At 43.7% G+C, this 17,286-nt stretch overlaps 1 protein-coding gene across 7 annotated transcripts in view; it reads left to right on the top strand.

Annotated features, from left to right (window-relative positions):
- LOC105007749 (transient receptor potential cation channel subfamily M member 2) overlaps positions 1-16,248 on the top strand; it is a 78,873-nt gene extending 62,625 nt beyond the window's left edge. For 5 of the 7 annotated variants that reach the window (XM_034289132.1, XM_029115956.2, XM_029115955.2 and 2 more), the window contains 5 exons: positions 6,242-6,328; positions 6,446-6,524; positions 6,744-6,845; positions 7,014-7,130; positions 15,394-16,248. In XM_034289132.1, the coding sequence (XP_034145023.1) occupies positions 6,242-6,328; positions 6,446-6,524; positions 6,744-6,845; positions 7,014-7,130; positions 15,394-15,519 (511 nt within the window). In that variant the 3' untranslated portion in view covers positions 15,520-16,248. Of the gene's footprint in view, positions 1-6,241; positions 6,329-6,445; positions 6,525-6,743; positions 6,846-7,013; positions 7,131-15,393 lie in introns of those variants that run through there. The other 2 variants (XR_004574942.1, XM_034289133.1) reach the window with 2 other exon arrangements.
- Positions 16,249-17,286: the final 1,038 nt, after the last annotated feature.

Below are 17,286 nucleotides of genomic sequence, written 5' to 3'. Positions count from 1 at the left end.
GGACCGGAACACCTTCCCAGGAAGGCGTTCCGGAGGCATCAGAAACAGAGGCCCAAGCCACCTCAGCTGACCCCTCTCGATGTGGAGGAGCAGCGGCTCTACTCTGAGCTCCTCCCAGGTGACCAAGCTTCTCACCCTATCTCTAAGGGATCGCCCGGCCACCCTGTGGAGAAAGCTCATTTCGGCCGCCTGTATCCGGGATCTTGTCCTTTCGGTCATGACCCAAAGCTCATGACCATAGGTGAGAGTAGGAAGGGACGCGAGGGACAGTCGAATGCCTTCTCCAAATCCACAAAACACATGTGGATTGGTTGGGCAAACTCCCATGAACCCTCCAACACCCTGTAGAGGGTATAGAGCTGGTCCAGTGTTCCACGGCCCGGACAAAAACCACACTGTATCCGAGGTTCTACTATCGGCCGTATTCTCCTCTCCAGAACCCTGGCATAGACTTTTCCAGGGAGGCTGAGAATCAATCAAATTTATTTATGAATCCCTTTTTACATCAGCAGTTGTGACTTCTGTAATCAGTACATTGACTACAAGAATGAATTGTTTGCTAACCACCTAATCTACCCAGACCTTGACATGTGCCTTTGTTAGAAGATGATCAACGTTATTCACATCAACTGTGAATGGTCATAAAGTTTTGGCTCATCAGTGTACACAGTGGGGAGAAAAAGTATTTGATCATCAATGATCATGAGGAAGGTGAGGGATCAGCCCAGAACTACACAGCTGGACCTGGTCAATGACCTGAAGAGAGCTGGGACCACAGTCTCAAAGAAAATCATTAGTAACACACCCATCTGAAGTTTGCCAATGACCCTCTGGATGATCCAGAGGAAGAATGGGAGAAGGTCATGTGGTCTGATGAGACAAAAATAGAGCTTTTTGGTCTAAACTTCACTCGCCATGTTTGGAGGAAGAAGAAAGAAGAGTACAACCCCAAGAACACCATCCCAACCGTGAAGCATGGAGGTGGAAACATCATTCTTTGGGGATGCTTTTTTGCAAAGGGTGAAGGATGACTGCACCATATTGAGGGGAGGATGGATGGGGCCATGTATCGAGAGATATTGGCCAACAACATCCTTCCCTCAGTAAGTGCATTGAAGATGGGTCGTGGCTGGGTCTTCCAGCATGACAACAACCCGAAATACACAGCCAGGTCTCCAGACCTGAACCCAATAGAACATCTTTGGAGGGAGCTGAAAGTCCGTATTGCCCAGCAACAGCCCCGAAACCTGAGGGATCTGGAGAAGGTCTGTATGGAGAAGTGAGCCAAAATCCCTGCTGTAGTGTGTGCAAACCTGGTCAAGAACTACAGGAAATGTATGATCCCTGTAATTGCACACAAATGTTTCTGTACCAAATATTAAGTTCTGCTTTTCTGATGTATCAAATACTTATATCATGCAATAAAATGCAAATGAATTACTTAAATATCATAATTTTTTTTTTTAGATTCCGTCACTTACAGTTGAAGAGTACCTATGATAAAAACGACAGACTTCTACATGCTTTGTAAGTGGGAAAACCTGCAAAATCGGCAGTGTATCAAATACTTGTACACTAGATGACTATGTTTGGATCCTCTGTGACAATGAATATTAGCTCCACTGTCTTGTATATAGCATCGCTGTGGCTCGTTTGGGAGGTCTGGCTCAAAATGACCCAGTCACAATAATTATTTATTTGACATGTAAACCTTTTGTATTGTAGTGTAAGCTTTTTATGTTATTTCAAAATTCAGTTTAGTTTTATGTCGGCACAATATCCATTGTACATTCATGAAATGTCAATGGATCAAATAGTTATAACTTATAATAAAAAATCTTTACATTTAATTCAGCTCATGCTGATTTAGCATTTGTAACCCACAAAAAAACCATGTATGTTTACGATCAGAAAATGTTAAATGCTGGAACGTTGACACGTGCCAACTAAATGGATGTTCAGAAAAGCTTTGTTGCTAGTAGCAGATATGTGATACAAATGATGGAGTATTTTAATAAGGTAGATACATTTCTGGGCATGGTGATATTGCAGTGTTAGATGATTCTGATGTTGACTATACTGCAGTGTTAGACGATTTTTATGTTGACTATACTGCAGTGTTAGACGATTTTTATGTTGACTATACTGCAGTGTTAGATGATTTGGATGTTGACTACACTACAGTGTTAGAGGATTCTTATGTTGACTACACTACAGTGTTAGAGGATGCTGATGTTGACTACACTGCATTGTTAGAGGATTTTGATGTTGACTACACTGCATTGTTAGAGGATTCTGATGTTGACTACACTGCATTGTTAGAGGATTCTTATGTTGACTACACTGCATTGTTAGAGGATTCTGATGTTGACTATACTTCAGTGTTAGAGGATTCTGATGTTGACTACACTGCATTGTTAGAGGATTCTGATGTTGACTACACTGCATTGATAGAGGATTCTGATGTTGACTACACTGCATTGATAGAGGATGCTGATGTTGACTACACTGCATTGTTAGAGGATTATTATGTTGACTACATTACAGTGTTAGAGGATGCTGATGTTGACTACACTGCATTGTTAGAGGATTCTTATGTTGACTACACTGCAGTGTTAGAGGATGCTGATGTTGACTACACTGCATTGTTAGAGGATTCTGATGTTGACTACACTGTATTGTTAGAGGATTCTGATGTTGACTACACTGCATTGTTAGAGGATTCTGATGTTGACTGCACTGCATTGTTAGAGGATTATTATGTTGACTACACTGCATTGTTAGAGGATTCTGATGTTGACTATACTTCAATGTTAGAGGATTCTGATGTTGACTACACTGCATTGTTAGAGGATTCTGATGTTGACTACACACTGCATTGTTAGAGGATTTTGATGTTGACTACACTGCATTGTTAGAGGATTCTGATGTTGACTACACTGCATTGTTAGAGGATTCTTATGTTGACTACACTGCATTGTTAGAGGATTCTGATGTTGACTATACTTCAGTGTTAGAGGATTCTGATGTTGACTACACTGCATTGTTAGAGGATTCTGATGTTGACTACACTGCATTGATAGAGGATGCTGATGTTGACTACACTGCATTGTTAGAGGATTCTGATGTTGACTACACTGCATTGTTAGAGGATGCTGATGTTGACTACATTACAGTGTTAGAGGATGCTGATGTTGACTACACTGCATTGTTAGAGGATTCTTATGTTGACTACACTGCAGTGTTAGAGGATGCTGATGTTGACTACACTGCATTGTTAGAGGATTCTGATGTTGACTACACTGTATTGTTAGAGGATTCTGATGTTGACTACACTGCATTGTTAGAGGATTCTGATGTTGACTGCACTGCATTGTTAGAGGATTATTATGTTGACTACACTGCATTGTTAGAGGATTCTGATGTTGACTATACTTCAATGTTAGAGGATTCTGATGTTGACTACACTGCATTGTTACAGGATTCTTATGTTGACTACACTGCATTGTTAGAGGATTCTGATGTTGACTACACTGCATTGTTAGGGGATTCTTATGTTGACTACACTGCATTGTTAGGGGATTTTTATGTTGACTACACTGCATTGTTAGAGGATTCTGATGTTGACTATATTACAGTGTTAGAGGATTCTTATGTTGACTATACTGCATTGTTATAGGATCCTTATGTTGACTACACTGCATTGTTAGAGGATTCTGATGTTGACTACACTACAGTGTTAGATGATTTTGATGTTAACTACACTGCATTGTTAGAGGATGCTGATGTTGACTACATTACAGTGTTAGAGGATGCTGATGTTGACTACACTGCAGGTGATGCAGAAGACATTTGGATCATAATGTAATATTAGATAACTATGCTAAATTTGATCCCCCTCAATTATTTGCCTTGATGAATCTACAATGTTGCCAACATCAGAATTATTTGACAACATCAATGTCCTTGTGGATACAGAGGCAGCGCTGTGGCAAAAATCACACATGGGGCCTTCACCATGTGTTGCCACTTTAATAACGCTCTTGGTAGTGACAAAACAGGAAGTGGGACACCATTTTGGAATGATGGAGATTCAAATAGAGGACATTTTGGCTGTGAGGAGTCAGTGGCTTTGATGTTTGATCTTTTTTCTCTAATGAGGGAAAACAGGATTTCTAAGGATTGGATTATTTGATGTTTGGCTTCAAAGGAGATTCCTCTTCAAGGTATGGAGTATGCCTGGCTCAGATAAGACATACCCTCTCTGTTCCTCATTCCTCTGCTATGCTTCTCCTTGATATGTCTCTTTTCAACCTCAATCCCTTATTTTTACTATTTTCTTGTGGTTGTCACTATTTTTGAGATCCTGGTAGTTCAGGGTTTTTTGTGTCTTTAGTGACCCTGTAGAACTATTATTTCTCTGACACATTGAGCTTTAAAGAAAGGGATATTATTTTGAGTATTTGAATTCGTTTAATTGATAAATTGCTTGTATGATGGGTGAAGGGCTTGATGGGTTTTAGGATTGAATATTTATGTGCTGTGGGTTGTGGCCCAAGAGACTCTGGAGCATTAAAGGCCTATGTTTTGTTTTGGATTCCACTGTACTTTATTTTGTCCAATGAGTTAATATAAATGCTTGCAACTTATCTGTTTGTTGCTAGCTTTTTCATGCTATGTTGTCTCTGAAATTGACCTTGTGTTGTTTAGTTTGAACTCTTGCTGGTTGTTGGGTTTAGGGTTGTGTGTGTTCCTTTCAGGGTGTCTTCAACATTCTCTCCACAGGTTACTCTTTAGGGAGTCCCTTCTACTGATGTGTGTTTTCCTGATAGCAGTATTCTCTTTTACTTTTTGGCCATGCTTAGAACAAAATCTTTACCCCATTCAAATAAACTCTAATACAGTGTTATGTTTTTTTTCTTACAAACAGTTGGGCAATTAATACAGGTTAGCAATTTCTATTCCTGTACCCGAAGGACAAGGCTCATATTTGGCTAGACTCAATTGTTACCACTGTTCTAGTAGCTAACCCTTAGTTGATACGTTCAAAAATTTCCTAATTTCCATACCGATTGGTTATGTTTGGATTTCCATGTCCGATTGGTTATGTTTGGGTCTACATTTATTTAAGACTTCATGCTTTGGTGTATGGGGAGAAATGTGTCATTAGGAATCAAGATTTGTTACACCAGAGGACAGTGGACAGCACGCTGTGAGCTGGGTATCTTGTTTCTAATCTGGGTTTACAATAGCCCGTTTTAACAAATGCTGTCTCCAAGTGTTTTCTGAAGGCTCTGGGAAATCCCTTGCATGCTGGCCATTAAGCTATAGAAGTACCCTGCTGGCCATTAAGCTATAGAAGTACCCTGCAGGCCATTGAGCTATAGAAGTACCCTGCAGGCCATTGAGCTATAGAAGTACCCTGCTGGCCATTGAGCTATAGAAGTACCCTGCTGGCCATTAAGCTATAGAAGTACCCTGCTGGCCATTAAGCTATAGAAGTACCCTGCTGGCCATTAAGCTATAGAAGTACCCTGCTGGCCATTGAGCTATAGAAGTACCCTGCTGGCCATTGAGCTATAGAAGTACCCTGCAGGCCATTGATCTATAGAAGAACCCTGCAGGCCATTCATCTATTGAAGAACCCTGCAGGTCATTCATCTATAGAAAGACCCTGCAGGCCATTCATCTATAAAAGCAAGCAAGCAAGTTTATTTATATAGCACAATTCATACATCAAAGCAATTCAGTGTGCTTTACAAAGAAAAATATATGAAAGTACAATAAAATATAAACAAATACTCAAATGAAAACAACAAGATAAATTAATACATCATAATAATAAGAAATACGATAAGAAAACAAATAAAAATGGGATAAAAACATAGGAAGCTACAAGGCTAAACAGTGTGGTTAAGTTTAAGTGCTCAGTCATAGACACGTGAGAAGAGAAGTGTTTTTAACCTGGGTTTAAAAATGTATATGTTTGTGGCACGTCTAAGATCTTCTGGGAGTTTATTGCAGTAGCAAAGCAATGCACAAACACAATGCAAATATCAATGTGCATTTATTTATTTAATGATATGACACATTTAGTCCTCCATAGTTAACATTTCAGATCATGAAAATCACCAATATCAAATACAGTAGTATATTACTATTGACTCTATAACAGGGGGTCCTAATATTCACAGTGTATCAAAATATATCTGACCATTGTTTATTACTAAACTCTGAACAGAAACCCTCAGGGCAGGACTGGAATGAGGGGAAGAGGATCACTGTGCTGTCTGGGTCCCAACCACATCCTGGAGCTGGTTCTCACACGGTACGAGGCATCAATCGCACCTTTTCCCTACCTAGTGCACACTACTCCTGACCACACCTCCCGTCAGTCTGAGTAGTGTTACAAATAGTATTAATAAGTTGTTGACATCCTCTCTAGCTGGAGAGATACTGAGGGATCTGTCCTGGAGTTCCTGTCTGTCTGGAACCGAGAAGAGAGTCTGTGGGAACTACCTGGGGTGAGTAGTGTGGGAGGGGCTCTGGCTGCGACCTGGGGTGAATACAGGATAGGAGATACCTGGGACGAGTACAGGATAGGAGCTACCTGGGGCGAGTACAGGATAGGAGCTACCTGGGGCGAGTACAGGATAGGAGCTACAAATGCATTTTATTGTACTGTTCAAATAATGTCGAATATGAAAGGCTGTTAATGTGGGGTGATTGGCTGTTCCTTCCAGGGTCTTGTCCAATCAGACGAGCCCCTGTCCGACAGATTACAGAGTATTTTTGGACAGAGAATTTACAACAGGATAAAAGCCAAAGTGGTGGAAGGATCAAAGGTAAATAATGAGAACTACTGAAACAATACCGAATATTTTACAATTTGTGCTGGTTAGTGGCTGTACTAGTAACCTTCTGTGATAGTACATTGTTGTAGTTAGTAGCCTTACTAGTCAGTAACAGCACTAGTTATCTGACATACCAGTGAGCAGCTCTATGTTCTGCAGGTCTATGAGGGCTATGTAGACGACATCAGAAACACAGACAGTGCCTGGTTGGAAACGACAGTCCTCAACATTCACCTGGACAGAACAGATCACCAATTGGCTGATATCAACCGCATGGTAAGAACACAGTATTCACACCCATCTTATCATCCATAACCGCACTACACCACCTAACCCCCATCCCTAACCACACTACACCACCTAACCCCCATTCCTAACCGCACTACACCACCTAACCCCCATCCCTAACCGCACTACACTACCTAAACCCCAGCCCTAACCACACTACACCACCTAACCCCCATCCCTAACCGCACTACACCACCTAACCCCCATCCCTAACCACACTACACCACCTAACCCCCATTCCTAACCGCACTACACCACCTAACCCCCATCCCTAACCGCAATACACCACCTAACCCCCATCCCTAACCCCCATCCCTAACCGCAATACACCACCTAACCCCCATCCCTAACCCCCATCCCTAACCGCACTACACCACCTAACCCCCATCCCTAACCGCACTACACCACCTAACCCCCATCCCTAACCGCACTACACCACCTAACCCCCATCCCTAACCACACTACACCACCTAACCCCCATCCCTAACCGCACTACACCACCTAACCCCCATCCCTAACCACACTACACCACCTAACCCCCATCCCTAACCGCACTACACCACCTAACCCCCATCCCTAACCACACTACACCACCTAACCCCCATTCCTAACCGCACTACACCACCTAACCCCCATCCCTAACCGCAATACACCACCTAACCCCCATCCCTAACCCCCATCCCTAACCGCAATACACCACCTAACCCCCATCCCTAACCCCCATCCCTAACCGCAATACACCACCTAACCCCCATCCCTAACCCCCATTCCTAACCGCACTACACCACCTAACCCCCATCCCTAACCACACTACACCACCTAACCCCCATTCCTAACCGCACTACACCACCTAACCCCCATCCCTAACCGCAATACACCACCTAACCCCCATCCCTAACCGCAATACACCACCTAACCCCCATCCCTAACCCCCATTCCTAACCGCACTACACCACCTAACCCCCATCCCTAACCACACTACACCACCTAACCCCCATCCCTAACCGCAATACACCACCTAACCCCCATCCCTAACCCCCATCCCTAACCGCAATACACCACCTAACCCCCATCCCTAACCGCAATACACCACCTAACCCCCATCCCTAACCCCCATTCCTAACCGCACTACACCACCTAACCCCCATCCCTAACCACACTACACCACCTAACCCCCATTCCTAACCGCACTACACCACCTAACCCCCATCCCTAACCGCAATACACCACCTAACCCCCATCCCTAACCCCCATCCCTAACCGCAATACACCACCTAACCCCCATCCCTAACCCCCATCCCTAACCGCACTACACCACCTAACCCCCATCCCTAACCACACTACACCACCTAACCCCCATCCCTAACCGCACTACACCACCTAACCCCCATCCCTAACCACACTACACCACCTAACCCCCATCCCTAACCGCACTACACCACCTAACCCCCATCCCTAACCACACTACACCACCTAACCCCCATTCCTAACCGCACTACACCACCTAACCCCCATCCCTAACCACACTACACCACCTAACCCCCATTCCTAACCGCACTACACCACCTAACCCCCATCCCTAACCGCAATACACCACCTAACCCCCATCCCTAACCCCCATCCCTAACCGCAATACACCACCTAACCCCCATCCCTAACCACACTACACCACCTAACCCCCATCCCTAACCGCAATACACCACCTAACCCCCATCCCTAACCCCCATCCCTAACCGCAATACACCACCTAACCCCCATCCCTAACCGCAATACACCACCTAACCCCCATCCCTAACCCCCATCCCTAACCGCACTACACCACCTAACCCCCATCCCTAACCACTCTACACCACCTAACCCCCATCCCTAACCGCACTACACCACCTAACCCCCATCCCTAACCGCACTACACCACCTAACCCCCATCCCTAACCACACTACACCACCTAACCCCCATCCCTAACCGCACTACACCACCTAACCCCCATCCCTAACCACACTACACCACCTAACCCCCATCCCTAACCGCACTACACCACCTAACCCCCATCCCTAACCACACTACACCACCTAACCCCCATTCCTAACCGCACTACACCACCTAACCCCCATCCCTAACCACACTACACCACCTAACCCCCATTCCTAACCGCACTACACCACCTAACCCCCATCCCTAACCGCAATACACCACCTAACCCCCATCCCTAACCCCCATCCCTAACCGCAATACACCACCTAACCCCCATCCCTAACCCCCATTCCTAACCGCACTACACCACCTAACCCCCATCCCTAACCACACTACACCACCTAACCCCCATCCCTAACCGCAATACACCACCTAACCCCCATCCCTAACCCCCATCCCTAACCGCAATACACCACCTAACCCCCATCCCTAACCGCAATACACCACCTAACCCCCATCCCTAACCCCCATCCCTAACCGCACTACACCACCTAACCCCCATCCCTAACCACTCTACACCACCTAACCCCCATCCCTAACCGCACTACACCACCTAACCCCCATCCCTAACCGCACTACACCACCTAACCCCCATCCCTAACCACACTACACCACCTAACCCCCATTCCTAACCGCACTACACCACCTAACCCCCATCCCTAAACGCAATACACCACCTAACCCCCATCCCTAACCGCAATACACCACCTAACCCCCATCCCTAACCGCAATACACCACCTAACCCCCATCCCTAACCCCCATTCCTAACCGCACTACACCACCTAACCCCCATCCCTAACCACACTACACCACCTAACCCCCATTCCTAACCGCACTACACCACCTAACCCCCATCCCTAACCGCAATACACCACCTAACCCCCATCCCTAACCCCCATCCCTAACCGCAATACACCACCTAACCCCCATCCCTAACCCCCATCCCTAACCGCACTACACCACCTAACCCCCATTCCTAACCGCACTACACCACCTAACCCCCATTCCTAACCGCACTACACCACCTAAACCCCATCCCTAACCCTAATTATTTAATTGTTTTACACATTATACACATTTTTAATTGCCAAAGAAACTGCAGCTCCATATGACTGACCACTGGGGGCGATCTAGACCACAAATACATTTCTTAGCATAGCCACGTTAGCTTTACAAAAAATGTATGTAAGATTTGGTATTTATTTGTATCCATCCATCCATCCATCTTCTCCCGCTTTATCCGGGGCCGGGTCGCGGGGGCAGCAGTCTAAGCAGGGATGCCCAGACTTCCCTCTCCCCAGACACTTCCTCTAGCTCTTCCGGGGGGACACCGAGGCGTTCCCAGGCCAGCCGGGAGACATAGTCCCTCCAGCGTGTCCTAGGTCTTCCCCGGGGTCTCTTCCCGGTGGGACGGGACCGGAACACCTTCCCAGGAAGGCGTTCCGGAGGCATCCGAAAAAGATGCCCAAGCCACCTCAGCTGACCCCTCTCGATGTGGAGGAGCAGCGGCTCTACTCTGAGCTCCTCCCGGGTGACCGAGCTTCTCACCCTATCTCTAAGGGATCGCCCGGCCACCCTGCGGAGAAAGCTCATTTCGGCCGCCTGTATCCGGGATCTTGTCCTTTCGGTCATGACCCAAAGCTCATGACCATAGGTGAGAGTAGGAACGTAGATTGACTGGTAAATCGAGAGCTTCGCCTTGCGGCTCAGCTCTTTCTTCACCACGACAGACCGATACATCGACTGCATTACTGCAGAAGCTGCACCGATCCGTCTGTCAATCTCCCGTTCCATCCTTCCCTCACTCGTGAACAAGACCCCTAGATACTTAAACTCCTCCACTTGAGGCAGGCACTCTCCACCAACCTGAAGTGGGCAAGCCACCCTTTTCCGACTGAGGACCATGGCCTCAGATTTGGAGGTACTGATTTTCATCCCCACCGCTTCACACTCGGCTGCAAACCGTCCCAGTGCATGCTGAAGGTCCTGGTTAAAAGGGGCCAACACGACAACATCATCTGCAAAGAGCAGAGACGAAATTGTGTGGTCCCCAAACCTGACACCCTCCGGCCCCTGGCTGCGCCTAGAAATTCTGTCCATAAAAATTAAGAACAGAACCGGTGACAAAGGGCAGCCCTGCCGGAGTCCAACATGCACTGGGAACAAGTCTGACTTACTGCCGGCAATGCGGACCAAGCTCCTGCTTCGGTTGTACAGGGACCTGACAGCCCTTAGCAAAGGACCCAGGACCCCATATTCCCCAAGCACCCTCCACATTTATTTGTATGTATTATGTAAATCGTATGCTGCATTGTGTAGATTGCAAGAAATTGATTGTGATTACGCATTTTGCATCTTTGAAAAATGAAACCTCTAAACCTCCGGATTACATATTGTTGCATACGAATTACATGAAATGCAACTTCCATATTTTGGTGACATACAAATCATGTAATCTATACAAACAGGAGATCAACACTTGAAGCCTGTCCTGTTAACCCCTTTTGGGTATCCTACCTATAAATGTGTGGATTTAACCATCCACCTTGAAAAGGGCGCATTACCAAGGTCATGACCTCTCCCCATTGGAATACATTGCCTACACATTCATATAATTAATGTGTGCAGAAGGCTTTTATCAATGTCCGATTGAGTTGAACCTTGGAACATATCAGGCTTTATCCATGTCCCATTGAGTTGAACCTCGGAACATATCAGGCTTTATCCATGTCCCATTGAGTTGAACCTCGGAACATATCAGGCTTTATCCATGTCCCATTGAGTTGAACCTCGGAACATATCAGGCTTTATCCATGTCCCATTGAGTTGAACCTCGGAACATATCAGGCTTTATCCATGTCCCATTGAGTTGAACCTCGGAACATATCAGGCTTTATCCATGTCCCATTGAGTTGAACCTCGGAACATATCAGGCTTTATCCATGTCCCATTGAGTTGAACCTCGGGACATATCAGGCTTTATCCATGTCCCATTGAGTTGAACCTCGGAACATATCAGGCTTTATCCATGTCCCATTGAGTTGAACTTCGGAATATGTCAGGCTTAATTCATGTCCGATTAAAATGAAACCTGGAACATATCAGGCTTTATCCATGTCCCATTGAGTTGAATCTTGGAACATATCAGGCTTTATCCATGTCCCATTGAGTTGAACCTCGGAACATATCGTCTTCGGAGGTAGAGCTTTAACTGGGATGATTTTTAGCTTGCTGTGGAACCAGGAAGTGGGTCATATCCCCCTCTATGTGATATATTTACTCGCCCAGCCTTAATGTTATCTAAACTCATTGTTATGCAGGTTTCATTTGTTAAGGCAAACATTCCCATTCGGGATTGCGAATGCGCACATTTTCAAAATCCCATATGGATCATGCATTCTGCATGTGTTTACAAGTAAGGATTACAACTTTTGTATGTGAAGGAGATACAGAAATGTAGCCCCGTTTTTCAGGCTCAAATCACTGTCGGTTGGCAATTTTAGTCTTCACCATCTTTTGAGGCTGTGACATTGTAGATTAGGTAGACCTTTATTTCTTCTTTGACCTCGATTACTGCCGGCCTCATGTCCTCAATTTGTTTTCAGCCTCTAATGTGGAAGAGCATTCGGCCTCAATTACTGCCGGACTCTTGGCCTCACTTTACATTTCCAGCCTCTAATGTGGAAGAGCATTCGAACTCGATTACTGGCCTCATGGCATAATTTTTTACAATGATTTCATGTAATAAGGAAGAGTTGTGTGACAATGTTCTTTGAAAGTTTTGTTCATTATTCAATGAGGCTGTAATATTTCAGATGAGGTAGAGCTAGTTTTTCTTGTCTTTGTCCTCAATTACTGGTGGCCTCATGGTCTTACTTTGTTTTCAGCTTCTAATGGGGAATTACTGCCGGACTCCTGGCCTCACGTTTTACAATGATTTCACTCTTGATTTCCTGCTTTCAGCTTCTAATGTGGAGGAGCATTCACGCTCGATCACTGCAGGCCTCGTGTCCTCACTTGATTTCAGCCTCTAATGAGGAAGAGCTTTCTGCTGGCCTCAATTCTGCCAGCCTCATGGCCTCCCTTTAAGTTTCCAGCCTCTAATATAGAAGAGACTTCTACCTCGATTATTGTCCAGCCTCATGGGCTCACTTTACCTTTTCATCCTCCAATGCAGATGAGCTTTTGGCCTACATTACTGCCGGCCTCTTGGATGATGTGATGGCAATTTCTAAAGTCCAAACTATTTACAAAAATGGTAGGTAAAACAGAGGAAAACTCAAATGCACAATAAACAGTTTTATTCTTGCAAGGAGAGAATACACAGGTTACAAAGTAACAATGAATAATCTCTAAGTCAGTATAGGAAATGCATCAGTATATAAGGAGGGAAAAAGGGGTGTGGTAAGATGCTGCCCCTCTGTCCCATGTCAACCAAACACACCCTTTGTTCTATCACATGTCCTGGGCTTAACACAAGGGACATGGTGTCTTCCCTCATGTGGTTAACTTTCTTAACCCTTAAGGGGGAATTAAAGCATCTGAGCAACCTACTCATATGTAGATGATTAACCCTAAAATTACTCGTGGCCAAACAAGAATGCCCCCTAGGACAAAACCTAGATCCCCTCTCCCACACTCCTCTATGCATTTAAACATTGGGACTCAGTCCTTTACTCAGAATATAATTTATCAGGTTACAGAAATTTCCCTAACAATTATTACAATTTTGGCCATTCATTTTAAGCAATGGCCCCTGAAAAAATTAATATTGACATTCAGAGGATGTAGTTAGTATGCCCAATAAGTAATCGGTTTAGGGTTGTCCTTTTGGTTACATACGATTTACGTAATCAAAATCCAGATTGTGTACATTACCAAAAAATTATTTTTGATTACGTAAAACGCATGTTGGAAGATTAATTCACTTCAACAATAACTTATTGCAACATGCAGAATACGTAATCTGCATGATGTTTGTTAATACGAATTACGCAATATGTATGGTTTGGAAGTTTGCTTATCCTTTAGGTCATGGGGACTTTCAATCAAGGTGTCTTTATTTCTTGTCTTTGGCTTCAATTACTGCCATTCTCATTTCTGCCAGCCTAATGGCCCTTAAGTTTTCATCCTCTAATACGGAAGAGCCTTGGCCCTCAATAACTGCCAGCCTCTTGGCCTAACTTTACGTTTTCAGCCTCTTTCCATGGGGACTTTAGTAGTTTTCAAAATAAGAGTCTGACATCTACAGTATAGAACATATGAATTATGCAGTAAGTATGGGGCTGCAGTTTGCTCATCCTATAGGCCATGGAGACTTCCAAACTTTCAATCAAGTTGTCTTGGACTCACCCTTTCAATTGTGGGCATTAAGGATGACTATAAATGTGACATTCACTTATGCAGCGGCTTCCTACAAAAGACATATTTCGGAATTCAAATGACGCAATCTGTATTCTACAACCCTAAAATTATAGCATATTGCAGCATACATGATACGTAATCTGCATATTGTTTTGTGTAAAATGAAAACACAAGTCTTCCATTGTCTTTGAGGACCACATGACTTAGTATATCTTTGAAGAGTTGAAGAATTACATATTATGTATGCGACGTGGAAATATATTGTGATTTCTTTTTGTATGGGAAAGTGTAGAGCTTCATAACGCAAGATTATAAACAGATTACGCATTCTTGGTGTAATTTACATATTGTAACATACGTAATATGTAATATGAAGATGAACCCTAAACAAACATAGTAAGTATGTCACCTGACTTATTCTTGGAGGACTTGAAGAGTCTGAGATCTGCAGATTAGAACATACAAATTACAGAATGTGTGTGCAACTGGAAAACATGAATAAGTTTTTCAATTACGTAATCTAAATCTGTTTCTTGTAAATATTTTCCTATGCAACAACGCCACCACCTGGTCATAATATTTTTCGGCTATTTACATATTTTAGGGATTTAGATTTTGAATTGTGTTGTGTAAAAGTCCTGTTGTAATTTATCCATTAAAAGTCTATGAGCGACATAAGTCGCATTTACACTGCGTCGAAAATGTGAAACAGTTCACTGGATATCCATTCATTGTATGAGATTTTCAGGTTCTTGGAAATATATCGCATGGAATAGTCTTTTCTCAGACCAAAAACATAATCTGAATGTCCGAATGACTTTTGTATTCATGTTGTGAAATACAATCGTTCATTGAGCATAATAATGTCGTTAAAGTTAGTTCTCTCTAATGTTCCTGTGTGTTTACCCCTACAGACTGTCAGTTCTTTAGGCTGTGATGAGGTGGTCCAGTGGTTGGAGGTGAACACCAGCACCAGGATGAGTTCGTACCAGAAAGACTCTTTGAGACGTGTGGCTGAGCTGCACCTGTGGAACATGTAGCCACCGTAGGATTTTCTAGATGGACCACAGGAACATGTAGCCACCGTAGGATCTTCTAGATGGACCACAGGAACATGTAGCCACCATAGGATCTTCTAGATGGACCACAGGAACATGTAGCCACCATAGGATCTTCTAGATGGACCACAGGAACATGTAGCCACCATCGGATCTTCTAGATGGACCACAGGAACATGTAGCCACCCAGGCAATTTCTAGGTTGTCTGAAGAGGGACTCTGCATCTGGATATCTGACTGCAGGAGGAGACACAATAGCTTTGGGACAGATGCTAGGGATCCATGTTTATGTTGTTAAAAAGATAATAAATAGAAGATGACTCCACACACTGATGCACGACCAAAGGATGGGTTACTGTAAGAACATGTAGTCAGGATACACATCACCTTACTTTCGAGTATATACCCTGTACTGTTCAGATACATGGAATCACAACTTGAAAAGAGACACAGAATGTCTTTCAAATGTTGTTTACTGATGTGAAATAAAATCCTTAACTGTGAGATACTCAACTGTATGTATGTGATTGGACTTGATAGTACGTAATATTTTGTCAGTGGTATACTGGAAGTTAAATTGAAAAGTGGGTAATAAAATAATTGAGTGAGCATGCAAACAGCATGACCACTAGCCTTGTTATGGTAATTTTGAACTAAGGTACATTTGAGAAATGTCTGTCTTTCCATTTGGCTGATATGTAGATCTTTACTTTGATTGTAACACACATGTATGTATAATATCAGAGGATTAACAGGTATTTGGGCCATGTACTCCTGCCTAGAAGAAGGGTGTCAGTCTTTTGTTCCTCAGGAATGTGGTCCTTGGGGGGAGTAAGGTCAGTTGGCCCCTTTGGGTAAACACTACAGTAAACATTATGGCAGGAAGGATAAGGTGGGGGAAGATAGCATTTGACTTGTGTGATGGAACAAAGGGAATGTGTTTGATTGACATGAGACAGATGGCAGCATCTTACCACACCCCTTTTTCCTATGTGATATATATGGTTGAATGAGCTATATTGAGTTAGAGACTATTCACTGTTACTTTGTAACCTGCGTACTCTCTCCTTGCAAGTTTATGAAAACCGTTTATTGCGCAATTGATTTCTCCTGTCTTACCTACCATTTTCATAGAACTGTTTTGCACTTTAGAAATTGCCATCACAGCCTACAATGTAAACATGTAACAAATATGTTTAATGTATAATATAATGTAAACAAATAAATATAACAAGAAACTATTTAAAAATACAAATGGACCAATAAACATTGATTTAACAATTCCATTTACACTGAATACAGTATGAAAAATATGCTGATAGGTATGGGAGATTCAGTGGGAATTATTAAATAATAGGTAATTCACTTTTTTGTGAGGTGCGGAGACAGCATCAAGCTTAAGGAGTGTTGTAAGTTGTCAGAGTGTAAAGGTCACAGTGATGAGAGTTGAAGGGTGTCGGAGTATAAAGGTCACAGTGATGAGTCTTTAAGGGTGAAGAGTGTAAAGGTCACAGTGATGAGTGTTGAAGGGTGTCAGAGTGTAAAGGTCACAGAGATGAGTGTTGAAGGGTGTCAGAGTGTAAAGGTCACAGTGATGAGTGTTGAAGGGTGTCAGAGTGTAAAGGTCACAGTGATGAGTGTTGAAGGGTGTCAGAGTGTAAAGGTCACAGTGATGAGTGTTTAAAGGTGTCAGAGTGTAAAGGTCACAGTGATGAGTGTTGAAGGGTGCAGATGTTACAAACCAGATGA

This window comes from Esox lucius, chromosome 20 (assembly GCF_011004845.1).
Source record: "Esox lucius isolate fEsoLuc1 chromosome 20, fEsoLuc1.pri, whole genome shotgun sequence".
In the NCBI taxonomy this organism is placed as follows: Eukaryota; Metazoa; Chordata; class Actinopteri; order Esociformes; family Esocidae; genus Esox; species Esox lucius.
This window is presented reverse-complemented; position numbering and strand designations above follow the sequence as displayed.